At 41.6% G+C, this 26,793-nt stretch overlaps 1 protein-coding gene across 4 annotated transcripts; it reads right to left on the reverse strand.

Moving 5' to 3' along the window:
- Positions 1–948: 948 nt before the first annotated feature.
- CUNH7orf57 (chromosome unknown C7orf57 homolog) lies at positions 949–26,793 on the reverse strand. Of its 4 annotated transcripts, none has more exons than XM_004389463.2 (9): positions 26,645–26,793; positions 26,174–26,246; positions 21,588–21,773; positions 16,465–16,573; positions 13,010–13,166; positions 7,563–7,660; positions 5,388–5,605; positions 4,703–4,717; positions 949–2,319 (listed from the first exon to the last, which is right to left on the reverse strand). In XM_004389463.2, the coding sequence occupies exons 2-9, from the start codon at positions 26,226–26,228 to the stop codon at positions 2,273–2,275; spliced, it is 885 nt and encodes a 294-aa protein (XP_004389520.1). In that variant the 5' UTR covers positions 26,229–26,246; positions 26,645–26,793; the 3' UTR covers positions 949–2,272. The 4 variants fall into 4 exon arrangements, with proteins under 4 accessions (XP_004389520.1, XP_023580219.1, XP_023580220.1 ...); XM_023724451.1 differs by having other exon boundaries at positions 21,588–21,752; positions 26,645–26,775; XM_023724452.1 differs by having other exon boundaries at positions 5,388–5,557; positions 26,645–26,775.

The raw sequence follows: 26,793 nt of genomic DNA on the forward strand, positions 1-26,793 counted from the left end.
TAAAGAGGTCTTTTGCAGTGGATTTACCTAATGCAATGAGTGATTTGATTTCTTGACTGCTGCTTCCATGGGTGTTGATTGTGGATCCAATAAAATGAAATCCGTGACTTCAATCTTTTTTCTGTTTATCATGATGTTGTTTATTGGTCCATTTGTGAGGATTTTTGTTTTCTTTATGTTGAGGTGTAATCCATACTGAAGGCTGTGGACTTTGATCTTCATCTGTAACTACTTTCTTTCTTTTTAACCTTTAAATCCAAGAAATGTGGAAGAACCACCTATGCATTTAAGGCAGCGTGCCCAACCTTTTTTCTGCTGATTTTCGGTGTACAATTCAGCCAATTTCAGAAGATGCCTCATAGGACCCCGTTAAGTCCACCATAAGGGTGTGGAGTGCCTCATTCTCTTCCATCTTCACAGCTGCTCTAGTTCCTGATACCTGTTTCTGCCTTCTTTTTACATCAGAATTGTGTTTAGTCTACATTCTCCTCCTTAAAGCTATTTCCTCGTCTACTTTCCCCCACTTTCCACTAACTTCTTCTGCACTAATTTTCACAGGACCCTGTACAAAAGAAAACTTCACCAGTTTAGAATCTAGCTTTCCTAAATGATGCTGGCTTTCCATGACTTGGGAAAGCTGAACCCTTGAATTGAGCCTTGGTTTCTGAAAGCCAAGTGAGAGGATTAACTATTGAATACTATGTGTCAGGCATTGTGTAGGAACATTATTGAAGCTTACTTTAATTAATTCTCACAACAAACAATGGGGGTAGAGAGCTTTATCTCCATTTAATATGGTAGGAAATGAGGCTCAAAGAAGTCAAGTAACTAGCCCAAGCTCTTTAAGGGGAGCTAAGGTTCTGATGAGCTGAGGTTAATAGATGTCCTCACAGAATGTCTGAACACTGTGAGAGCACCAATGGAGGGTGTGTGTGTGTGTGTGTGTGAGCGTGTATATGAGTGCATGTGTGAGTGTGTGTGTATAGCCAAGGATCTGATCCTAGGTCTTCCTTATTCCAAGTTTTGCCCTCTACTTGTCTAAACCACAAATTTCAGTTCCTATAATAACCCACAAAAAAAGAAAGAGTTCGAAGCAGCCTATTCCTGGTGATTTTTCACCAAACTAGAGGATGTCAGGAATTGGGGTGGAGAAAGGCAGAAAAGAGAAAAGAGGAAATAAATGAATGCCTTACTGCAATGGTATAATTCTTTTTATTCAATAGTAATTATTTTTATTCACTATATACAGCCTTTCACATTTCATACATTCTCCCATAGTAATATCTGTTTGCTATAATAATATAGATATATGGGCACAATTAAATATCTCATTTAAAGAACTAATTTACAAATTTTAAATTTTAGGTGAGCAAGTGCATGATAAGTTTATTCTGGGAAAGAAGCTAAAATATCTATGACTTTATCTGGCTTTCTGAAATCTTCCTGCAGAAAAACGTTTATTTTACTAATGAATTAAATATACAAAATATAAACTACATTCTAATTACTTGTATATATAAATAGTAACAAAATTTACAAAACAAGATAATTCAATCTGATTATTAAAAATGTTTAAGTCTATTAAATGAAAATATTAAAATTAAACATTTGCTGCTTAAAGAATACAAAATAATAAATGTTTAATATTCTGGATTTCAGTTTATGCAAAAGGTATTAGCAAAATTTTAAAACTAGCAAAGGCTACAATATTCTTATATTAAGTGTTTAAAACTTTAAGGCATAATAAATTAAAATCTATTTTCCTAATATAAGCCATATCACAGTATTCTGGAAGTAAACATTTCTTGTAACAGAAAAATTATTTCTAAAAAGGTTACAGGATCAAATAATGGAAAAGGCTCAAAGCTTGTTCTCTGAGTTTCTTCTAGTTAAAGAGTCTAAACAATCAATTTCAATAGCAACACCACCAAACAGTGGTCCAGCAGTAAGAAGTGATACCAGATAACGATACACCAGGGAGGAAATGACTGGTTCTAAGATCCTGGGACATCCTCAGGTCAGCAAGGCAAAAGGCAGCAATGGTCTTAGTTGTGTTTCTTGACCACATGTCACATCCCAGAAAAATTCAAGATATAAACTCAACAAATGCACAATCTATGCTACAAGGATGTCAAATCTACTACAAGGTGAATTATATCATAAGAACCTATATTACTAAAATATAACGAGAACCTTGTAAATATAGCTGTGACACAGCCATATCAGCTGTATGCATTAAAATAACTATCCTAAACACTTAGAATGTTAGGGTTCATTTGAGCTCCTCGGGTGTTGAAGCAGACAGAGATGCCGCCGCACCTGTAATGCAAAGTTAACAGATGAGCAGACAGATAAAAAGATAGAGGTGGCATTTTTTTTTACAAATTTAAACATATTTATTAATTTTAAATAAAAGAAAAACATACATTTCTCTACCTATATATAAAGATTACTCCTGAAGTCTACATAAAAATTTAGTATACAGTCCCATCACCAGGCAGTCACACCATCTGAAACATCAGACTCCAACTTGCACACTGGTGGACAAGAACAAAGTGTCCAGTTAGAGACATTTAAAATGCCAGTGCATGCTGAAATGGTTTTGCCAACATAAATGTGCTGAGCTGAATTATTTGTGAGCAGAGCTGGGGTGAGGTGAGTGGGCAGGAGGGAGTCTGTACACAGCCTGTCAGTCTGCACGCCCCACCAGCACCACAGAGCAGGCTCTGGAGGACATCTGTCCTTGTACATCAAGTCCCACCCATCCACACTAATCCCGGCCCCTTTCAAAGTACAATACCACACCAGTTACTGAAAGTCTCACTTTTTCTGGCAGGTCAAAAACATCTAGAATGGCTGCAAAAATTGCACGAAGAAAAATAATCCTGTCTCTAGCGGAAGGAGAGGACCATCTTAAGAAGTCTTGATGAGCAGAGGTCCAGAAAGTTACAGCAACAGGCTCTAAGTGGAGGTTTTTCCAACCAGAAGGAAAAGGGCAGGACCTGGACTAGTTATTGTTGTTTATAAAAATTAAAAACCAGGATAGCAGAAGAAAAAGGAGACAGAAGAGGTAAGGAAATACAGGGAAGAAAAACACCAGAATGAAAGATGGAGATCAGAGACAGAGGTCTTCACTAGCAATAGCCTGGGGATCTGAAACACTGAGGAGGGGAAGCAGCAATCACTTCTGGAGTGACACCCTCAGCTGTTCAGGAAATAGCTGCAAGGGAAGCAGAGTCGCTCAGCCAAATGTTTGTCATTCCAGATGACAGGGGCTTCACTGATGATTTAGTCTTTAATTAATTTTCAATGGCTAAAATGTTTCTCAAATTAATCATGTCCTGTTGCTAATCTAAATATACAGATTATATCATATACGCAGTAATTTATTCATAGATAGAAAGTTTATAAATCTATGCTACTGTCAAATGACAGCCCCTTGATTAGATCATGCATCTTGTCGTGGATGAAATAAATTCTATCTACTTAAGACCATGTCGTAAATTAATACTAAAATCCCCTATCCAGGCGAGCTTCTGCTCTTGCTGCTTTTTTGTTTGAGTTTGTCCCACGGCTTTTTGCTTCTCTTTTCCATTATATAAACCCATGCCTCTCTTGCATGATGAGTAATAAAATGTATGCCTGTGAACTAAACTCAAGTATGTTTTTTCTTTTGGAATATACGTAAAAGAATTAAATAATTTTGTTGTAATAATAATAGTGGTCCTTCTTTAACTAAAAAAAAAAACAAAAACAAAAACAAACCCACTGCCATTGAGTGGATTCCAACTCATAGTGACTCTGTAGTCTAGAGTAGAACTGCCCCATAGAGTTTCCAAGGAACACCTGGTGGATTTGAACTGCTGACCTTTTGGTTAGCAGCCATAGCACTTAACCACTATGCCACTAGGGTTTCTTCCTTCTTTAGCTGTCCCCAAATTGTGTGTCTAGAGCTCTTTTTTTTTTGTTGTTTAAGTGTATATAATTATTTAGGAGATAACATTGGAGCCATTATTCCTTGGCCTAGAATGTGACCCCGCTGGAGGTGGACTCACAAGGACTCAACAAGAACACATCAACTGGGCTCTGAGGTATAAAGACATTAGCTAGGACAATCTTGGAAAATATCTTTTAGGGAACCTTTCACAGAAACCAATCAAACAGAACACCGAAGAGTTTCCACTCTTATCTTTTTCTATTAGCATTTAGTGAATAGAAAATTTGTTGGACCAATGAAGACCTTCCTGACTGTTGTTACTGAAACCCATACCAACCATTGTTAAGAAAGACAATTCAAAATGTAGGATCACAGTTTCTGGCCAATCTGTGAAAAGGTGAAGCTTTCAATGGTTTTGCCCATTCATAATGTTAATATACACTGATGACTCTGTAATATTTCCTCGGATTCAGGCAGACATTAGCTCTGGCAGCATGCTTATCCGCTTCCCACTTTTGCCTTTTTTAATATATGCCGAATAAAATTTTCTTTTTGTTTTACTAAACTTTGTGATTTTTTTTCCCTACAACAATGGTACATGACTTTGAAGCTAGAATACACGCGGTCGCGGTCTGGAGCAGGACGTCACAGGCTGCCGAGACTTCAGTTTCAGAATCGAGGACTATATCCATCAGTGCTTTTGGTTGTTTCCCTTAAGACATTTTTTATTTTTCCATGCAGTTCAGTTTCTCTATAAACACTCACTTGGAGGAGAAGACTCTGTAATAAAGAACAAGTACATCAGTCATTTAATTTAATGGAACAGGCCAGTATTAAAAAAGAAGTCATAATTACTTAGAGAATTAGTAAACAGCCTGTATTACTTAAACAACAACAAAATTAAGTCATAAAACACAGGCGACATTGCAAAGTGCAACGGTACACTCTTTAATAACACCTAGTCTGTTGGGGTTACCCACCCCACCCATCAAGATAATGGAGAGAACTGTATGTAACGAACAAAATTGGAAAAGGCAGGCAGGGTACAGAAAGAAAGGAGACATCAAGAGTAAAAGCAAGTTGCCGAAAGGCACATGGTCAATAACTGATAGAGCTATGGAATAGCTCTACTGTAATAATTCCATAGCTCTATCAATTACTACAATTACAATAGGTTTAACAAATACATGTCCTAAAACCAAGAATAATTTTATCTATAACCGTGAAAAATAGAAACTAATATAGTATTTTGAGCATTTAATTATAGGGAATGTTCTAAATGATTTATTCATTGTAACCTCAATACCTCTGTTGACTTTTTAACCTGGTTTCTAGATCACTCACTCTAGATTACTCATTAACATAATGAAATAAGAAAAAGTCAGTTGCTGCCATCACAATTAACCCAAACCCCAGTGGGTAAATGGGCTGCTGGTTGAGCTTTATTTACCTTCATCTCTCTGAGATCCCTCAGGGACGTCTGGGTCTGGGAGTGCCTCTGGGTCCTGCTGTCCTTCAGGGTTCTCCGGGGACCGAGATGATGTGGACGTTTTTGATGTCTGCGGGGTCCTCTTCTCTGAATCCGCTCGCTGCTGTAACCACTCATCCTTATAACCATTGCTAATAAGTTTGGAAAAGTTTGTTGGTGAACTGGTTTTTTGACCAGGCCTCAAAAAGAGAAAAATTAATGTCAAACTTAAGTACAAAGGTTGATAATAAATCAGAAGCACCTTTCCGTGAACATACTGATATAAACAAGATGAGTTATTATCCCTTAAAACATAATGGAGACCTGTCTCTTTCCATTTTGAAGCATAAGGAAGTACACAAAGCACCCCTTATGCATGGGTAGGAGTAAGATAGGGCTAGAGCCATAGAGCCATTTTTCTTAGCCTCAAGACAGCCCCTCACCCAGCGCATTCCCTAGAGTTCTTTCTTTTCCTCCTCAAAACCTCCTTAAAGAGAAACAGCCACCGACTAGCCAGAATCCACTGAAACAGGTCCTGTCCTCCATCCTGGCATTCCAGACGACCTGTAGCTCATTAACTGCTTCATGCATGGTAAATTCTCTGCCCCTGGGTAGGGAGCTGACAGTGCTAATGAACAAAAATGACTAAGTTCCTTCTGCACAGGCAATCAAACCCGGGCCTTAGAAAATGCTTACTCATTCTAAATCGTTCTGAGTCTGTGCACGTGCCATTTTGTATTCTGAAACGGATCCTGCCTATATAAACCAGCCTCAGCCAGCTGCCTGCGAGGCAGCCTTGGATGGCACGCAGCCCCATCTGTCTCCTTGCTTGGCCAACCAATAAAGTTGCCTTTCAGTCTCCCCAACTCAGTCTCTTGTCTTTTTGGCTCTGATGGAGTTACACTGAGCAGAACCCAGAGTTCCCGACAACAAGAGCATGCTTACTCTGGTTTCCAGAACCTTTCTTCATAATATCCAATTAAAGAAAAAAAATCCTAGCAGTTCACTGAGAAGCTGTCTTCAGAGAACACCATCTTCTCCTTAGGTCGTGATGAGCTGCTTTGAGCATATCATTTTTAAAAAGTAGTTAAAAACTTCTTTCTTCCTTCTACATGTTCATATTAAAAGTTATCTGCCAGCTCTCTCCTCCCTTACAAAGCCTTCTCCTCTTTCTATCATTGATCTTTGTTAGCTCAGCATTGCACCACTTGCTTCATCCTTACGGAAGACATACACTAGAGAGTGACAAAGAAGTTGGACATGGTGGACACCACACGAGCTTTGAAGTTAAACAGGTGACACGCATCACTTGTTCTCCGAGCCTCAGATTTCTCACTTACTAAGATATTCTTACTGGTCTTTCCTCTATTTACTTTTTCTCCCTCCCTGTCTGAGCTTGGTGCACATATGTCACACTGTAATGCAGCTGTTTGATTACTTTCCCCCTCACTGGACTCGAGGCTGTTTGAAGAATTAGTCAAACAATTAATAGCATTTACTCTAGCACTAAAGTAGGATTCTAGGAAGGTAAAAGACAAACAGAAGCCTACAGGGCTTTCACCTTCCAGCTGGGGGATAAACAAAATGTAAGAGCAGCTGGTGTATATTTTAAATGAATGCAAAGCAAGAACACTTGAAAGGAGCAAACATCAAGGTTCAGACCTCAGCGACATAGAAGATAACACAATTAGGCAACGCATAGATGTAAGAAGTGGTCCAGAATTTAAAAGGCAGCCAGTGAAAGCCAGATTTTGTGAGGGCAGGATGGTGGAGGTGGGTTTCAGGCAGGACACCGGCTGGTGGAGAAGATTAGATCTCAGTGGAGAAGTACAGCATCCGCACACGCAAACTAGCCCAGAAAACCAGGCATGGAGGAGGGAGACACTGTGCTCAACAGGAGCAGAAGAGATGCTGAGAGGGAGTGAAAGATGGTATTAGGAAGCGAGGCGATGCAATACCAGGCCAGGGTTTAGTACGCTAGGTTATAGGAAGCTGTAATGGTCAAAGCCACAAAAAGCACTGCCCAAAAACAAAGGTCAGGAAGCAAATGTCATTGGGCCAATATCAGCACAGTATGTTGACATCGTCACTTGTATGAAGATGACAGAACAAACCCAAGGTTAAGTCAGACAGTCTCTGTTTTGCTCATCCACTTACATTGGAGGAAAGGAAATTCTATTCCCAGAAGTCTCTTTGGAGGTGACAGGGGTTCCCACTTTGCTTGGATGCTTTGAGGTAATAGCTGGCAGCCTCACCTGTGCCAAGAAACATACAGAACCCCGATTTAGTGAAGAGCATTTGCAGCTCAGACACCAAAGGAGAAGTAGAATCAGAAAACACAAACAGTAGCAAAAATACAAAATATATAGGATTGGACCTTCAGCATGGTAGTTATTTTATTGGTAAATAGTCACAATGAAATATAAGTCAACAAACAACTTCATTCAACGAAACAGTTATCAATACCTACTATGTAGAAAGGATTCTCAGTGATTCAAAAGCAGTTGCTGAATTCAAGTAAAGATGCCATCTACTCAGGGAGAAAGAACACAAACCACTAACGATGCGAGATAGTAAAGGCCCTATGGGAGGTGCCCAGTCCTCAAGGGATTTCCTAGAGGTTGGCAGTCCCCACCTCTGTGGCTGGCACTTCCCCTCACCACACACCCTGGGGAAGAGCCCAGCTGGGCTGGATGAAAGAGTGGGCAGATGGAATCATCCGTGGGGAAGCAGAGAGAACATTCTCTGAAGAATGTTTTAGATTCCTCCAATCTGACCATTCCAGTGAGAACCAGCGTGGAGCAAAAGGGAAAGGGCACCCAGGGCAGGGCATTTAAACTTGCTTTTTTTATCCAGTCCCTAAAGAGGGCAAAAAGTGGGCTCACCGCTCCCGCTGCCAGGTGCGACTCTTCAGTCTGTCTTGTGTGTGTGGTAGAGAAGGGAGGTGCTGTGGTCATGAGGGCAGATGGACTGCATTGTCTTTGTAACAGTTTAGCCAGGTGCAATTCCACTGCAGGTAGTCTTACCATGTATTCGACTTACAATGACTCGCACTTACGACCTTCTTTTTTTTTTCTTATCATTAGTAATACGTACTACATGCAATGTTGCAGCATGTAATTTGCTGATGTTATCATTCTCAGATAGGCACTTGAAGATGTTCAACTTCATGATTCACTGTTCAAAACACTGCCGTATAGATTTACTTTTCTAAACTAAATCGGGGGCTTCAGTTGCTTGAAAACATGGACCCCAACGCTAATCACTTTTGCTAAAGTCAACAGGCAGATTTGGGAAGCAGTGAGATATTACCATGAAATAACATGAAGAAAAAAAGAAAAGTACTACACAGGTCAACGTGCGTGCGGTGATTTTAAGTTTAAACTCTAGAGCACAGCACCTTCCTGGGAAAGAATCTAAGTGGTCATAATTTTTTTTAATACATGTAATGTTAACATCTCCTATTACTCTACTAAATAAATTTAATAAGCTAATTTTTTAAATTATAAAGCATACATACACATGGTTCAGAATCCAAAAGCACAAAATAGTATATGATGAAAAAAAAACTGATAAGCAATTCAAACAGATCAAAAATAATGTTTCACTTCAGGCTGGCTGGGTGTCTCTAGACTAAAGATGAACAGTTCTGTAGGCCCAGGTGCCTTCTTGGCCAAAGGACTGCCACAGAGAGAGGAGAGAATAGGGCAGGAGGGGGAGGAGTCCAAAGGGAAGAGGTTCATCCAGGGGAACGAAGGAAGAATGCACGAAGGGGCTAAGCCAGGATCCACATGCTAATGGGCTCTGTGATTACTACTCTCTCAAAAATCTCCAGAGCCAAGTGTTGCTTCCCTTATTAAATAAAGGAAAAATCATTTATTCCACAGCACAATATTAGTTTATATTCTGTCTCATCCTGCAAAGAATTTGAAGCAGGAAGCATCAGTTGTGTTAACTGAATATTATAGCTGGAACCCCCATTTTAAAAATAGCTTTATAATGGTTCAGAAATGAAAAGAGCAGAATACAAAATACTATTAGCCTATCTATGTAAGAAACAGCATGGAGGGGAAAAAAGTAAAGACAAACAAATAAAAAACAACCTGGTACAAATTCTACTCATATCTGACAAAAGGCTTTTATCTAGAATATATAAAGAATTCTCAAAACTCATTAATAAGAAAACAAATAACTCAATTAAAAGTGGGAAAACATCTGAACAGATGCTTCACCAAGGAAGATATATGGCTGACAAAAATGCACTTGAAAAGAGGCTCAAAGAATCACTAGTCATTGGGGAAATGTAAATCAAAACCACAATGGATATGATTACACATCTATTAGACTGGTTTAAAAGACAAAAGAAAAAAACAAATTGACAAAACCAAGAGCTGGTGAGGATGTGGGGCAGCTGGCACCATGGATGGGAACGTAAAATAACAGACTCACTTTGGAAAACAGCTTGGCAGTTTCTTACAAAATTAAAACATACACATACCAGATAATCTAGCAGTCCAACTTCCAGGTATTTACCAAGTAAAATAAAAACTTGCGTTCACACAAACACCTGTATGCAAAGGTTTATGGTAACTTTATTAATAATACATAAAAAATGGAAACCCAAATGTTCCATCAACAGGTGAAGGGTGAAATAAATTGTACTATGATAACACAATCTGATGCTACTCAGCAATGAAAAGGAACGAATAACTGATCACTTGCAACAATATGAATGAATCTCGAATGCATTATGCCACATGGAAAAAACCAAGCATTCACAATACATAGAGTATGATCCATTTATTTGATATTCTGGAAAAGGAAAAGCTATCAAGACTGAACATAGATCAGTCTTGCAGGGGTGGGTGTGGGGGAGGGGATGACAAACCAGCAAGGGGTCATCTGGGTGAACGGAATTGCTCTATGCCTTGATGGCTGTGCTGGTCACACAGTGTTAAAACACATAGAACAGAACTTTATAAAGGGTGAATTGTACTGCATGTAAACTATATCTTATTTTAAAAAAGAAAAAAAAAAGCTATGAAAAAACAGGAAAAAAACCCAAAACAAATAAAATTCATGGAGGTATTACAAGCATTTGAGGAAGAAAAGATGGCTATTCAGAAAAGGGAAACAAGATCCCCCCTAATCCCCCTGTAGGTGAGCTCTTAAGAGCCCATTAAGACTGATAAACAATGGGATACAACATTTGTCTTTAAGTATTATTGGGTGTCCACCACCAAGAGCCCCATGAGGAGGTCAAAGCATAGCTAAGGAAACGCATGTCCACGGGCCCAGTCTCAGGCTCCAGACAGGTCGGCGGTGAATACCAATTGCAGCCACAAGAGGCGGAAGGGCATGGGGCAGGGGCCAGGCTCCAGGAGAGGCTGAGGAAGGATGCCAACCAAATTCCAACATGCCCCGCTCGCTTAATATTGTGATACATTTTTATGTTGATATTCTTAGTACATCTGTGCGAAAAGGTGCAAGATACAAGACAGAAAATTTTTTAAACAGACCTCCCCTTGTTTCTGTGCAACAGACATTCCCAGGTGAGTGATATAGCAGAGTGGGATATTTATTAAAATATGTTATTAGGGAAATCTGGGCCCTTCCTGATGCTATGATCTCCATGGATGTTACCCTTAACTGTTCAATACCTACAGTACTGTCTTTAACCACAACTCTTTATTTTTTGTAACTGGTAACATTTACTGAATATATAATGTGTTCCAGAGACAAAGCCGAACACTCACATATGTATTAACTCCCTTAACCCCCAAAGCACCCAGGTGATACCATCATCATCATGTGTATCCGCATATTACTGATGAGGATCCTGAGGCACAGAGAAGTTAAGCAACTTGTTCAAAGTCACACAACTAAAAAGTGCCAGAGTTAGGATTCAAACACAGGTAGTCTCACCCCAGAGCCTGCACTCTGTTATTCTGCAGAGCACATGAATGCAGCGCCGTGTGAACGAATAAACATATGGAAAATATCTATGCCTCTAAGATTCAATCTGAGGATCTCCCACTGTACAGCAACGATGATACTTTACATTGCACATCTCCTTATTTTCTACCAAGCCCTTCTACACACATAAACTTTGTGGGGTGGGCCACAGTGGATAGGGTCTGCTGAACTGGCTGATCAAAGCCTTAGAATATTGCTGTGTCTTGACCACAAATCCTTTTGATCCCGCCTCCTGATACACAGGTAGAGGCCAGGCGTGTTTCAGGCACTTTGTTCAGCAGCCGGCACAGCATTTGCAAATACTTACTCAACAGTCCCACCTGGTTTGGGGTGATACAGCATTTCACATTTTAAAAATTTTCTAGCTATGTACTATACAGCAGCTAACATCCAAAGGTTCCATTTATCGTTCCATGCTTTAACACAACGTAACTGGTCACTTCTATTTGGTGAAGAAACAGACAAGAGCCTTAAAATAGTTAGCTAACTTTATCATTCAAGTGACCCAGAGCCAGAATCACAGCTGGAGATTGGGGATGTTCTTGCAGAGCAAAAAAGATGGCTAATTTGAGCCAGCAGATACACCACGTGGTGTTCAACTACACAAGTGCTCAAATAAACTGCCGGAGCTTCTCTTTAAACCAGGACGTGAGCAGCAAAGCCAAGAGTCAGGAGGATATAGTTCTAGACACCAACTGTGAAGTCTGCTCGTCAATAAACATCTGCTCATTCACGACTTGGAATGATCGCTTGTGAAGTGAGGGTGGTGGTTCGCCATGTTCCCACTGTCAAGATACTGTATTCCTGTTATTTTTATACACATTTCACTGTTCCACTCACAAATCAGGATGTCCCAGCAACCACAAGGAATTTCAGAGGTTCAGTTCTAGAGCCCCCGGAGGGCAATGCTGAGCCAGGCTCTCCCCCAGCAGCTAACAGTGGGGTGGGGTTGAGGGTGGCTCATGGGAGCTCATGGGTAACAGTGCTGGTGTCCCGAATTTTGTCCCCTAGGCACACCAAGAGGCCGCGGGACCAGCGAAGAGCAGGCAAGAGGATCGTAAGGTCTTCTAATCAAGATGTCACCACAAGAAATCTCCTGGTAACTGATGGCTCCTGAGTTTCCCAGCTTCTCTGTGCAAGTACAAACCCCCTAAGAAGGCTTCGATTTAGTCATCTCTCCTTGGTGGTATATACAGCCCTGGGATTTTGTACAGAAGAAAAGATTTCATCTTCTCTTCCTTTATAATAAAGAGTACTTCAGGGAAATTTTAACTTAAATATTTCAATAAAATGTAAATATTTATAAACTGGATAATGAATAAATATAAAATTCCCTTTCTATATGTGCCAGTTGAGAGGTGGTGTGCCAATTATCCCCTCGATACGCATTAAGTAGTTAAACATCATTTAGTAAAAATTAATCTTACTGCATAAAAATTCATATGAAGAAAAAGAAAGACAACATTATCATGTCACTCACCTCTAGTATACCCAAGTTTAAAACAGAGAACACGGGCTGATGCCAGGGGTAACAGAAGAAAACCACCAGCTATCACTAAATTATCATGTGATTACGCAGGGAGCTGCAGGAGTAAGGCAAATGCCATCTATTTATAGGTTCCTGTCACCTTTTTCTTGTCCTTTTCAAGTTCCTCGGCCTCTCTCTGCCAAACTGTTTTCATGTCAAAGTCGAAGGGCCCTCTTCTGGACTCGTAGTTCCCGTTGGCCTGATTGGGGTTAAATTCTTCATGCACCATGTAATCTGGCATAGAGGTAAAAGGGACTCTGTGGGAAAGATCCAACAGTTAGAGCCGAGGAGCAGCACCACCCTCTCCCTCTGCGTCTGTATGTGACCACCATCCCTCCGTCCTTTCACCGTAGAGCTCAAAGAGACAGGCAGCCCACCCTCCGGTCCTGCTCAATCAATGCACACCTCCTTCACCACCATCCCAGGAACAGGCTGTCAACTTTAGTGAAATGAGATAGGTCGAAGTATGAAGTTATAAAGTAGATAAACTATAAAATAATGATTTATATTATCTGCTACTTGTCAAGTGAGGGTGGTGGTTCGCCATGTTTCCATTGTCAAGACACTGTATTCCTGTTATTTTTAATACACATTTCATTGTTTTACTCACAAATCAGGATGTCCCAGCAACTACAATGAATTTCAGAGCTTCAAATAGCTAAACACCCCTTCAAATAGCTAAACATCCCTAAAAGTTTACCATTTAACACGATAGTTTAAAATCATACAGGATGGTTATCCACAGGCACTGAAATCTATTTAGCCTCAGATTGCTGAAGTCTTGCACCATCTGTCTGTACAGTGATGTTTTAACAGGACAAAGCATCTGGGTTCAACCTTGAGTTGGCAGAACATCCTCCACGTGGAATGTTAGGGTGGCTGAAGCACAAAGGCCCCATCCTGCTCCTAGTTTGCTGGTTGCTCAGCAATGACAGCAGTGACATCCCAGCTCTAGACCCCGAAAGGGCTCTGTGGCTCTGACAGAAGGGTCTAGAGATGGGGCAGAGGAGCAGCGCCATGGGAACCATGACGGCTGTCCTCTGATCACTTCCTCAGCTTCCTATCTCACCACAGTCCTTCACAGCTGATGATTAATATGGGCATTATAAACCAGGGTAAATGTTTGGATGTCTTCCTAACAGCAATGACCAGGTTAAAAACCAGTTGCTGTTGAATTGACTCCAATTCATGGTGATCCCATGTGTGTCAGAGTAGAACTATGCTCCATAGGGTTTTCCATGGCTGATGTTTCAGAAGTAGATCACCAGGCCTTTCCTCTGAGGTACCTCTTGGTGGACTCCAACCACCAACCACTGGGTTAATAACTGAGCACATTAACATCTGCACCACCCAGAGACTCCTAACAGCAATGAGGTGCCACTAAAAACTAAAGGTGTTGCGGGAGGCTTGAGCAGCAGAACCAGATTTTGAATTTAGTAGGAGAACTGAAGTAGGCTGGGTATGGAGCATGGAGGGGGCAAGGGTCTGAAAAGGTTGCAAAGCCAGGGCAGGAGAGGAGGTAGGAGGCATGTGCAATTATCCAAGCATGCGATGACTGGGGTGACAGGTTGCTCAGTGCAAGGCGATGGAAGAGAAGCTGACTAACTCAGCAGAACATCAGAAAGTACAGTGAGAGGAAAAGGAAGGGGCAGGCAAGGCACCCAGGCATCCACCCCTCCCTGAGACCATGGGGCCTGAAGGAGAGGCCTGCGGGAGCCTCTGCAATATTCAAGTGGAGAGGCCAGGACACAGTGGTCTATGCAGAGCTGAGGTTCCAGAGAGACCACACCTGGGAGAAGAGATCTAGGAGCTAACAGCAAAGCCACAGCAAGGGGAGCCACTAGTGTGGGTGGAATGCTCCAGGAGGGCACAGGTGCCAAGGTCGGCAGGTGGGTGAAGCTCTAAACACTACCAACTTCAACAGCTAGTAGAGCAAGAGGCGCCTCTCTGCAGCCCTCCTGTCTCCAAGATTCTCTACGGGCAGAAATAGGCTGAAAATAACGAAGGAAAGGGCAGTTAAAAAAAATAAGTTGAAGCATCGTTAAGGTGTGGCTCCTGGGTTCCCACATGCTCAGTAAAGGAAAGAACACTCCTGTACTTCTTACCCTCTACCTCTGAGTGTCCTGTGATCTGGAGCCAGAGTTGGGAGGAGGAAGAAAGACACTAAGGGTCTCAGAAACTAGATCATTGCTACGAGTCTTGGGCGATTAATAAAGACACAAGGGATGGGAGAAGACAAAATGCTCTCTTTCTCTCAACCAGTACAGGGGACATGATCAGACTGGGGGTGGTATGGTAATGACAGGTCTGCTGGAAAATAAAGGAGAAAGAAGAGAAGGAAAGTTCCATAGGGGTGGTAGAGGCAAGAGAGGCAGGGACATACCAAACACCGTTACTGGGGCCCATGTTGAGTGTCCATGGGGTCCAGAAGACCCAACACAGACATGACTCTTGAAGAACACACCATTATATAAAGTCAAATGATCCAGTCTGCCAGTGGTTCATGGCACCCAGCCTAAGCAGGTTCCACCCTCAGCTGCGAGAAGACCTGTGCATCCTCAGAGCAGCCACAGGACAACAAAGTGTACTTTCTATAGCTGGGCCATTTCCAGGTAATGTCAGAGAGGTCATAGAATCAAGAAATAGTTAACAAACCTAAACCTGCTGAATCTCCCTCTAATACTTGCATTCTACTGTAAGGCGACTTGCAAAGGTCTCTTTCTATAAGCCTGATGCTTTATGAGTGCCTTCAAATTCTCTTGGTTTTCCTTTCTAAAGTTCTCTTCTGCTCTACCTCATTTCCCTCATATACCGTGTAACACTGGGGGTAGGCTATATTAACCCAAAGTATTAGTTTTAAAAAACAGGGGGCACAAGAAGTCTGAAGACAAAACCACATTATGAACAGAGGCAGAGCATTCAAATGACACTAGCTAACAGCCTGGAAACACATCTCTGGTAGCAGTATTTCCCAAACAAAAGACTGGGGAAGTGATAAGAAATAATGTTACTTTCACAGTCCAAGAGAGGCGGTTTGGAAGACACAGTTTGAATGTCCAAACATAGAAATTTCTCAGACATTCAAACATTATGGGGGACAATGGACCCCCATATATTTGTAACTATAGAAATTTGGCATTTTCCATTATTTCTAGCTTTACATGGTGTCTTTCATCTTTAATGAGAAGAAAGCTTTGGGATAGGCTGTTGTTTCTAGAAATAAATCAGGCAGGCATAATCAGGTCCCATGACACAGAGAACAAGAACATGAAACAGTTCACCAATAATTAGGCCACAGATGGACAGCTCTATGAGCACAACACCACTACAGATTTCTAGAACTCTGAGTTTCTAATGATTTATGCTGCTTCCACCCAAACAGCTAGCTACTGTAAAATAGGACCAGAAGTCATAATATCACCATATTGGTATCAAGATTAGATATTTGCATTTTTTAAAGTCAAAATGTTCTCTCTCTACACACACACACACACACACACACATTTTTCCCCCTTGGAAAGATTTTTAAAAAACATGAGTACTTCAAATACTCACTCTCTCTGGTTGGCCGTTGGGGGTTTGCTGTGGTGGAGGTACCAGTCTGGCATTGAGTACGTCACTGGGGAGCCTTTCTGGGTTGCAGGGCCAAAGTGCTTCAGCAGATCTCAAAGGGAAAAAGATTTGACTGTGAGTGGCTTCCTGCTGCCCACACACGGCACACGGACACAGGCTGTGGTTCACGCAGGGGTTATTACTGAGCTCTTATGTGCCTCCAGGGCCCACCACAATCATCACCTGTCACTACTAAGAAATAAGCAACTGGACTAATGTTTCCACCACCAGTTGGAAGTGGAGAAAGAAAGGTTTCTTTCACCTTTGACTTGAGAAAAATTGTGGTTTAAGGTATAAATCCCAGGATGTTAAAGAAGAAAGGAAGAGAGTCTAAAGGGAAGGCTGGGCAGGACCTACAGCACAGAGGGGTCCCACACACTCCGTGGTCCTGGAGCTTCCCAGGGCGAATGTGGTGTAGGGCCCAAGCCAACTGATGAAGCCTGGTGCTCTTTTGCTCTGTTTTCTTGATGTTTGCAATCACGCTACAGGATAGCACATCAAGCACATCAAATCATAGTGGGACTAAAAGAATATAAGATAAACTACATCTGAATTATGTTTTGCTTTCAATAAAGTAAATTAATTTTGGAATGTGACATTTCATAGTCTATCCTGCATACATTTTACTTATATTTCTTATTTTTATGTGCTAGTTTTTAGACTGCAATTAAAATATGAATAGGGTTTTGAGAATTTTTTTAAAAAATAAATATTTCTAAACAAAACTATGGGTTTTTTTTGGTTCATAAAATATCTGTAGATTCTCAGCTATCAATGCCCCAAACACACCAATGCAAATACCAAACACCAACAAGAAACAAAAACTGAGATCTGTTTTAAAAAAGGGGGGGAGGGTATGCACTAGAAATTTCAACTAAAGCATACAGATAATTTCTCAACAACCTATAAAAATATCAAGTTTCCATATGTATAATTTGCTTCAGATTAAGTTAACTATGACAATGTTTTTCTTGCTGACGTTTCCACTAAGGGTCGGGTAGCATTTAAATCTTGAGAAGAACAGTAACACACCCTATTTTAAATGAAAATGTACCACAGCAAAGAACATATCTATTTAGGAAAATAAATATTCCTAGCTAAATAGAAAAATTACATATAATTCTTAAAGCTATTTATTGATAAAACTATAACACCAAAAGTCTGCTATAGCGTGCAAGATAATCACCCAAAATTAGGGCAGAGTTTAGGAAACGGGGACTAAATAGCATAGCATTTTCTTGCATAAAGATTCCAGTAAGGACAACACAAAAAAGCTAATATTATTCTCTGTGTTTACCTAAGGCTTAAATAGTTACATCTGTAATAAACTAAAATATAATTTAAAAAAATTCCTAGATACATTAGGTTATGAAAGGTGTCAACTGATTACAAAGGCCAAAATGTGAGAATAAAAACTGGGAAGAGGAGTTTAGGAAAGTAAGCATGGGGAAATGCTTTTATATTAAATAAAATAATAAAATCAATACAATGGCACTATGTTTTAATAGCCATAAAATGCGAGTAAGAACATGGTCTGCCTATCTGTAAAATAATTTCAAAAGCACTTTTCACCTCAATGTGACATTGGAGCAAGTAAACCTGGACCGACATCAACATTACTCAGTGAGTCAGGACAAAGACCAAGGGATAAAAGAGGGAGAGAGGGAGCCTGAGCCAGATCACACTTTCAAGATGGTCCCTTTAGTAATGTTTCCCACCAGCTTGGAAGAAAACAGCAGATCCCAAAACTGGGCTTATCAATAGCAATCAGAGATGTGCCCAACTCATCCAGGACAGTGACTATAAAACAAACACGCAGCACCAACCTCGCACTTGCTTTTGCCGTCAAACTTTAACCATAAAACAGCAACACAGATGCTGAGTTCTGTGTGTGAGCTGTAAGAACCCTGATATTTGGGCCCGAGTTTGGGCAATGTCTGCAGCTTTTCGGGTTTGGAGGGCCCCGGTTTGTTCTATGTTTTATAGATGTTTCAGGATGCACAATGTGTGTCTGAATTTATGCAAACAATGTATTTTGCTTAAGGAAAACCTGACACATTAAAAACATCAAAATATATTAGTAACAAGGACTGATTATAGCTTTAAAAAAGATGCACTGATTGTTTTACCGATTACAAATATTTGATTTACATACAGCTCTTTAAGGAACCAAACCTGTTGCCACAGAGTAGATTCTGACTCATAGAGACCCTATAGGACAGAGCAGAACTGCCCCATAGTGTTTCCAAGGAACGGATGGTGGATTTCAACTGCCGACCTTTTGGTTAGCAGCCATAGCTCAGAACCACTGCACCACCAGGGAACACATCAAGTACATAAAAATACACCTGGCTTTTAGTTCATTAATCTCAAATGTGGAAGAATGTAATGGATTCATTGTTTCACAAAGCAACATAATTTCTGTCTTAATCCCTATCATCGATTGAATTGCGTCCCCCAAAAATATCTGTCAACTTGGCTAAGTCATGATTCCCAGTATTGTATGATTGTCTATCATTGTGTCATCTGATGATTTCCCTATGTGTTGTAAATCCTATCACAATGATGTTAATGAGATGGATTAGCAGCAGTTATATTGATGAGATCTACAAGATTAGTGTTTTAAGCCAAACTCTTTTGAGATATAAAAGAGAGAAGCAAGCAGAGAGACGGGGGACTCCATACCACCAAGAAAGCAGCGCCAGGAGCAGACTGTGCATTTTGGACCTGAGGTTCCTGTGCTGAGATGCTCCCAGACCAAGGGAAGACTGATGACAAGGATCTTCCTCCAGAGCTGACAGAGAGAGAAAGCCTTCCCCTGGAGCCAGCACCCTGAATTCAGACTTCTAGCCTACTGGACTCTTGAGAGAATAACCCTTTGTTAAAGCCATCCATTTGTGGTATCTCTGTTACAGCAGCACTAGATGACTAAGACAATCCCCTTTCCTGCCTAATGGCAGAAAATTCCAGAAAAAGTTAGTCATTTCCAGATTGTTCTCAGGTGAGCCAGGGTAAGTCAGTCAGCCCAGGTGTCTTCCCCTTAGCCTTCTTCTCTGGGTTTAAATCTGAGCTTTGGGCTAACAGAAAAGCAGGACCAGCAGAGGCAGTTTTTGTTCACACCTGCCTACCTACTGGCACCCGCTGGTATGTGCAGGCTCTGCTAGGTCAGCAGGTGGGGGCACCCCTCCCCCACCCGCCCCATCTCTCCTCCATGGCTCTGGAGAAAGAATCTGGCCCTGAGTTGGAACCTATACATGCCACATCCACCAGTTCCTAGGGTGGGGCTCATTCCTCTATGCTGACATCTGCAGAACTCCTCAGATCTTCAGGGTGCTGGGCTTTCTGGCTCCCTCCCTTTTTCTCCTGTTACCCCCAAGTCGCTCTTGCAAGCACAGGACAATCTGCCTGCGGTCTTCTGCCATTAGGCCTGTCAGAACCTCAGGTAGTACACTCTAGGCCCCTGGCCCCTGCACAAGGCTGCCCCCCACCCCAGGTTCTCAGGTGGGGAGTAGGGCACAGGCTTCGGGGGGTAGACTTACTGGGGGGTGATTTATCAGTGCCACCCCACTCTTGGAGCCAACCCTGAGAAGTACAGAGTATAAGACTCCTTCTCAGAGACATGCCAGCTTCTAACCCACTGCCTTGCCCCTCTGGCTGACATCCATCCGTCCCCTGATCCCAAGGATTTTTTCATAGTTGGGGTGGAGGTGTCAGCCATCAGCAGGCAGGAAAGTGGGAATAACTGGTTTTGCCTCATAATAATGATGACAACAATTAACAGCAGTGGTGGCTAACATTTACTGAATCCTTACTATGTGCCAGGTACCGTTCTTTGTTCCTAACTTTTATTTTTAAATATCTCAGACTTACAGAGAAGTATTAGGAATAGTACAAATTCCCCTATACCCTTTACCAAGACTCTCCAAATGTTACCATTTTATCACACCTGCTTCATCGTTCTCCCTGTCACATTATTATCACGGTTGTCATTCTAGTTTCCAGAAACCTTCAGGCGCACACTGCAGACGTGATGCCCCTTCACCCCCAAATACCTCAGTGTTATTTCCTGGAGACATTCTTTCACATAATCACAGCACAATTATCAAAATCTGCAAACTAAGAGTGACACAACACTTTCACCCAATTTACAGACCTTATTTAGATTTTGCCAATTATTCCATTAATGTTCTTCTAGCCAATGGTTGGGTGTGAATCTAAGAAAAAATTTCTAGGTCCCATTCTATGCACTTAGAGGTAGTAAATCAAATTGTTGGTAATTGGTCTTTTAATATTAAAGCAAAGATTTTGCCATCTTGTTTCCCATTTCCCTCCTAATAATCTCCTTAGAGGTAATGGCAACCAGAGGGAAAAACAGATTAGTATCTCTAGTGTTATTTACCACAAGGCCAACTCTAAGATATTTTAGATATGTTCCATAACGCTGGTATCAGTGATTTCCATTAAAAGCAATATGCCTTAGCACAATCCAGCAGTACTTTCTCAATTAAAGCACATATAAAAGTTTGGTCTCCGTCAACATCGTCATTGAAATACTATACAGTAGCTCTTCTATAATCTTCATTATTAAATATGTCAAAGAGGGCAAGGCAGTGAAAATGAGAATAAACAAGAAGAAAAGAATATTTTTCCCAAATTAGTCAGGAAGTGGTTACACCAAGCGAGTACACTAAACAGTCGAAAGACAGATTCTCTGTTAAAGCACACAAGTTTCTGAGTTTCTTTTTGGTAATAAGGAAATAAAATGCGGTCAATCATTGTAAAGGATATCATTCAGGGGAAAAAGAAAGTCCTACAAAGATAATTCTTTGAATTCAAAGTCTGTTTAACTTAACTTCTCATAAATATCAGCAAATCACTGAAGATTATAAATATCCCAAACTCTAGAAGGATTAAGCTAAATTTCTAAAGGCCTTGGGCAAAACTTAGATTTTACAGTAATATTTTTACACTGGAGAAATTAAATTATTAAAGGAACCACTCTATCATTCCTCTTCACAGACCTAATTTTCAAGTGAAAATTAAGTAAAGCAAATCAATGTCCTTACCAGGCCTGCCGCCTTGTTTCGCGAGCTTGATATATTCTGAGTCTGTTTCTTTTATCCAGTATCTACGAGTCCCAAACGTGTTCCCATTTTGTGTGTCTCCAACCTCACTAAGACCTGGGATCTGCGACGCGGGTGGGGCGTCCACAGCCTTCTCGGACCGCTTCACTGGAAGATGGTAATACCAATCTATAAGAGTGCGAGGCCAAAGGTAACATTGTCATTTATGCATTAATTTCACAGTTTGGGTTGTTCCACAGCCTAGAATACGTCTATGTTAGTGGGCATGTCTGACATGCTTCGTAGTTGTCTTTGTGCAGATAACACAATCGGGGGCATTGCATGCCACAAAGTACATTAGCAAGGGAAGAAACATTCCTCTTTTGAATGCTGTTTAATGACTGGCAACTCTGCTGGTTATTTAATTAAAAGTCTCTAAAATCTACTGGTATGTCAACTGCTAATCCCAAAATAAAGAAAAGCACCTTCCACGGGCCCTTCTTGCTCTTTTCTCTCTGCTGATGCCAGCTCTCTGCTCTAAAGTGGTGAAATCTGAGCCTCTTCCATAGTGTTTTGGCTTCCTAGTTAGGTTTCCAAACCTCTTTACATGTAAATGCGTATGTGTGCATGTGTGTGTCTTTCTCTCTCTCTTTTTAATCCTCCATGAAAGTGGGACTTAACTGCATTTCTGGTTATTTAGGGGAACATACATCCCTGAAGGAATCCCTGGGTGGTGCAAACAGTTAATATGCTCAGCTGCTAACTGAGAGGTTGCAGGTTTGAATCCACCCAGACACACCTTGAAAGAACGGCCTGGCAATCTACTTGCAATCTACTTCCAAAAGATCAGCCATTTGAAAACCTTACGGAGCACAGTTCTACTCTGACACACATGGGGTCGCCAAGAGTCAGAATCAACTCGACGGTAACTGGAGATAGTGCCAGTACATTCCTGAAAAATCCCAAATAATTTTTAAAACTTTATGGATAAGTCTATGGAATACTTGGCTAGGGTTTGATAAACTTTGTTGTTATAGTTAGTTACTATCAAATCAGCTCCAACTCATTACATATAACAGAATGAAACACTGCCCAGTCCTGCGCCATCCTCACAATTGTTGGTACGTATGTTTGAGCCCATTGTTGCAGCTATTGTATCAACCCATCTCGTTGAGGGTTTCCCTCATTTTCACTGACCCTCTACTTTACCAAACATGATGTTCTTCTCTAGTGATTGGTCTTTCCTGATGACGAATCCAAAATAAGCAAGAGGAAATCTTGCCACCCTCATTTCTTGGTAAACTTAGTACATTAAAAATATTGAAATAAAAATTTGTTCCAGAAATAATAGCCGTATTGACCGCTTTTACCAACTTTGCAAGAGTATGAACAGATAGGACTGGACCACTGTCAAAGAAACTTCACCTACTGAACAATTTTCTTTGAAGCCCACTTGTCTCTCCCGCAGCCCACCACTCCAGGGGCTGGCAGGAAGGCAAACCCTCTTGTCAGAGATAGGTGTCTTCCCTTCAAACAAGTCCCCCCAACCCCATATGTATTTGTGCTTGAAGCAAAAGGAGAACATCATGAGAAGTCAGAAGTGAAAAGCTACCGATGTCGTAAGTGGTGACTGAAAAGAGACAGTGAAGGGAAGGGCAAGCTAGCATTGCGAGAGCAGCCGCTTGCTATGGGAAACCATCTTAGGCCATAGATTCCTACAGTGACTGAGTCTGGCTTCCCTGGAAAACCTCAAGTAGGGTCCCAGTAAACTGAAACACTGGGAAGGGGTCCCATGAAGAGAAGTCTGGCACACCATTGTGAGAGAAGGATGGGGGAGAGGAAAACCAGGAGTGGTTGCTCCTGTGCTCCCTCCCAAACCTGACATGAGACCAGTGCAGAGACGAGCCATGGGCAGGGGAAGCTGACCACGGGCCGGGCAAGGTGATGTCAGTCCCTAAGTGGCCTTGTCAGCTCCAGGCATCCAGGACAGATCACGGCCAACTGGGGTAGGACTGCCCCTGAGACTTCCTGGAGACTTTTAGGGGAGCTACTGTCAGGAGTTACAGGCGTTGGCAAAACCCCAGGGATTTGGAGTTGCTGGTGTTTACTTATGACCCCACAGAGAGAAGATATCTGGGGACATTCGGTCTATAGGTGTCTTAGGTAACTCTTTGCATCAGAAATTGATTAACCAGATATCCAAGTATAAGAAAAAAAATCACACTTGATTGAAAACTGTGCAAACAAAATCCAGCAAAAATGTGAACTATGAAAAAATGCAATTAATGTGGCACAAGTGACTCGGTGTATTTAGTAACACTTATTAAAATTTACTGTCACAAATTCATGAAGTTCAGATTCCAACACCATACCCTGCTCGTGGTAGGTGGACAGGAAAACAGTGTTAAATAAATTCACATAAGCACACAGTCAGAATGTTTCTTAGAAGTGAGGATGGCAAGACTTCGGCTCACATAATTTGGACATGTGATCAGGAGGGACCGGTTCCTGGAGAAGAACATCATGCTTGGTAAAGTAGAGGGTCAGCAAAAAAGAGGAAGACCCTCAAGGAGATGGACTGACACAGTGGCTGCAACAATGGGCTGAAACATAGCAACGACTGTGAGGATGGCGAAGTATCGAGAAGTGTTTCATTCTGTTGCAGATAGGGTCACTATGAGTTGGAACTGACTCGATGGCACCTAACAACAAGAACACAGTTGTTCCATAAACAAGAAGTATCCATCCTCTAAGCAAAAAGCTTAGACATCCAGTATCTACTTAGGACTATAGCTGGCTTCACCTCATAAAAAAGGAATTCTGTTTAGCATGGCAAATCTCTTAATACCTAGCAGACAGTAATTAACTAAATCTACATTAAGCCATTTTGTAAAAGAAAGAAGAAAGAACTGCACAGCCAGACAACCACAGGGAATCAATTTAAGGATTAAAAGTAGGAGTTTAGCAGCTTCATATTCTGATCATATTCAATTCAAATATTTTCTCTTATGGAGCAAAGGCATTAGATTCTTGCTTTATTTTTCCTCTCCACGCTTTGATTACTAATTAATCCACAGAGAACAGTGTATGTTCTACCTTCTTCTCATTACTGGAAGCTTCAGGCATGCACCGAACTCTAATCTGGCTGGCCATTTTATCAATGCACCTGCCAAAGGAACTCAGAGAGCAAGGGCAGGAGTTAGTGAGAATCAACCCCCACCATCTAAAACACACACAACAGAGTTAAAGGGATAGATAAAGAATTATCCTTTAGCTTTTATCACTCAAAATTAGAAGTCCTTGTATGGCATCGGCTCATTGACAATCATACAGGTTTTCTTTATTCATCCTTTTCTGTATTCCCATATTCTAGGTATTAGTGCTTTTATTTTATTAACGAGGAAAAAGAGGCTGCAAGAGACTAGAAGACCAACCATCTCCTCTGGGCCATGGTGCAGTGTTTTGTAAACTACTGGGGCTTAGGCAGATAGGCAAGGCTCCTGTCTCAGAGAACAGGGATTAGGGCATGGGCTGTGGAGCAACACTGTCACTTGTCAGGGGTATGACCTTGGGCAAATTACTTAAAACCCTATGTGCCTCAGCGTCCTCATCTATAAAACAGGGTTGATGATACCTCATAGGGTAGTTATGAGTTTAAATGAGTTAGTATATGTAAAGTGCTTGGAACGGGTTAGCTTTTGTTAGTATCATTCTTACAGATGAGGCCACTAACCCAGTCACAGAAGTCATATAAAAGCTTGAGAGCACACGGTGAGAGAAGGGGAACAGAACAGGCTTCCTGGCCAGGGCTCTTCAGTGCTGCTCTGTACTCCCCCTTCAGTCCCCAGCATGGCCAAGGATCATCAACACTGGTTCTCAAACAGCTCTGAGCCGGAAGTGTCTCTTCCAACTGAGCTCCAGAACTCTCTTCTCTACCCTTTCTCCTGCCGTTCCCCAGACAGAAAGGAACAAAAGCAAAATCAGACAAGAGCATCCCAAGTCTTCCTCCTTCCCTTCTCCCCAAGCTCCACCCTGGTAAATAAGAAGCCCACTACTGCATGAACTGTAAGAAGGAGGAATCTCTACTGAATTCTTGTTTCCGGTTATCCTGCCACTTAACACAGTAAACAGATTTCACTTGGTTGGGGTCTAAATTAGGAGCAAGAGATAATCAATGAAATAGGTTGGGATACAGCTCAAAAATAAAATTCTGAAGTCAACGCGGAGCAGGGGACGCTGTGAGAATTATATAGGGTTATTATAAAGAAAATTTCAAAGAAATCCTATTCCAACAAGTGAGGCAACAATAGGTAGCACTGGTTTTCTTTTGTTTAAAATAAAGAAAAACAAGACTAATTTTTCCTCTTTTTTTTAAAAAATTACTCCCTTTATGTTTTGCTTTAACGCGGGGCACAGGGGCAGTTTTGCAGGTTGCTTTGAGAGTACAACTTTAAAAAATTTTTTATCTTCCGATTCGCCCCCTCTCCACACACGCACAGAACGCCGGACTCCTAAGCAGTCCAGCAGCGAAAGTAAACGAACGCAGCTTCTTTCGCGCTCCAGCGCGCACTCCCAGGAAAGGCACTCACCGCAGGGTGCATAACGGTTTGTGGCGCCGTGTAGCTCTTTGCTCGTGTTCCTCATGACTGGGGTCTGCAAGCACTGTTAAGAAAGAAAGCACACTGAGCTGGGTGATCCCCTATTAAACTCCTCCCAATAGGTTTCTTTTTTTTTTTTTTTTGGTTGGTTAAGTGAGTAACTAATTACAGGTGCTGACTCACCACCGGGCGCCATAGCCGTAAAGGTGAACAACACACTCCCCGTTCGGTGTTTCCTGCTCTACTAGACACCACTCTCAAGGTGCTTTACAACTGACAACGTTGCGTACACATCGTGTTGTGTATACAACAAGTGAGCAATAAATAATTGAGGAATGGGTGAACTTGGACCCGTTTCGGAAGTCTTGTCCCCGGGGTGCCCAAACTTGCGTCAAGCACCCACACCTCAGGTTCACACTTTGCTCCAAGAGCAGAAGATCCGGAGGCCCTACCGCCGCTCACCCGCTTGCCGAGGGGGTCTCCGTGAGTGCCGCCCGCGGCGCCCAGGCGGTGAAGTTTTCCCGGCTGGGGACGCAAAGGTAAAACTACTAGCAATCCGGCGGCCGAACAACAACACGCGTCGCCCCAGCAACGCTGGTACGCAAAGCGGG

This window comes from Trichechus manatus, unplaced genomic scaffold (assembly GCF_000243295.1).
Source record: "Trichechus manatus latirostris isolate Lorelei unplaced genomic scaffold, TriManLat1.0 scaffold00247, whole genome shotgun sequence".
Lineage (NCBI taxonomy): Eukaryota > Metazoa > Chordata > Mammalia > Sirenia > Trichechidae > Trichechus > Trichechus manatus.

What these genes read in the sequence shown, in the direction of transcription:
- CUNH7orf57 (XM_004389463.2), bottom strand. Translation starts at nt 26,228, where the DNA reads ATGAGGAACACGAGCAAAGAGCTACACGGCGCCACAAACCGTTATGCA. An exon ending in GAAACAAGGCGGCAGGCCTG is followed by an intron (nt 16,574 to 21,587) that starts GTAAGGACATTG and finishes TTTCCCTTTGAG; the next exon opens with ATCTGCTGAAGCACTTTGGC. An exon ending in CCAACGGCCAACCAGAGAGA is followed by an intron (nt 13,167 to 16,464) that starts GTGAGTATTTGA and finishes TCTTTCCCACAG; the next exon opens with AGTCCCTTTTACCTCTATGC.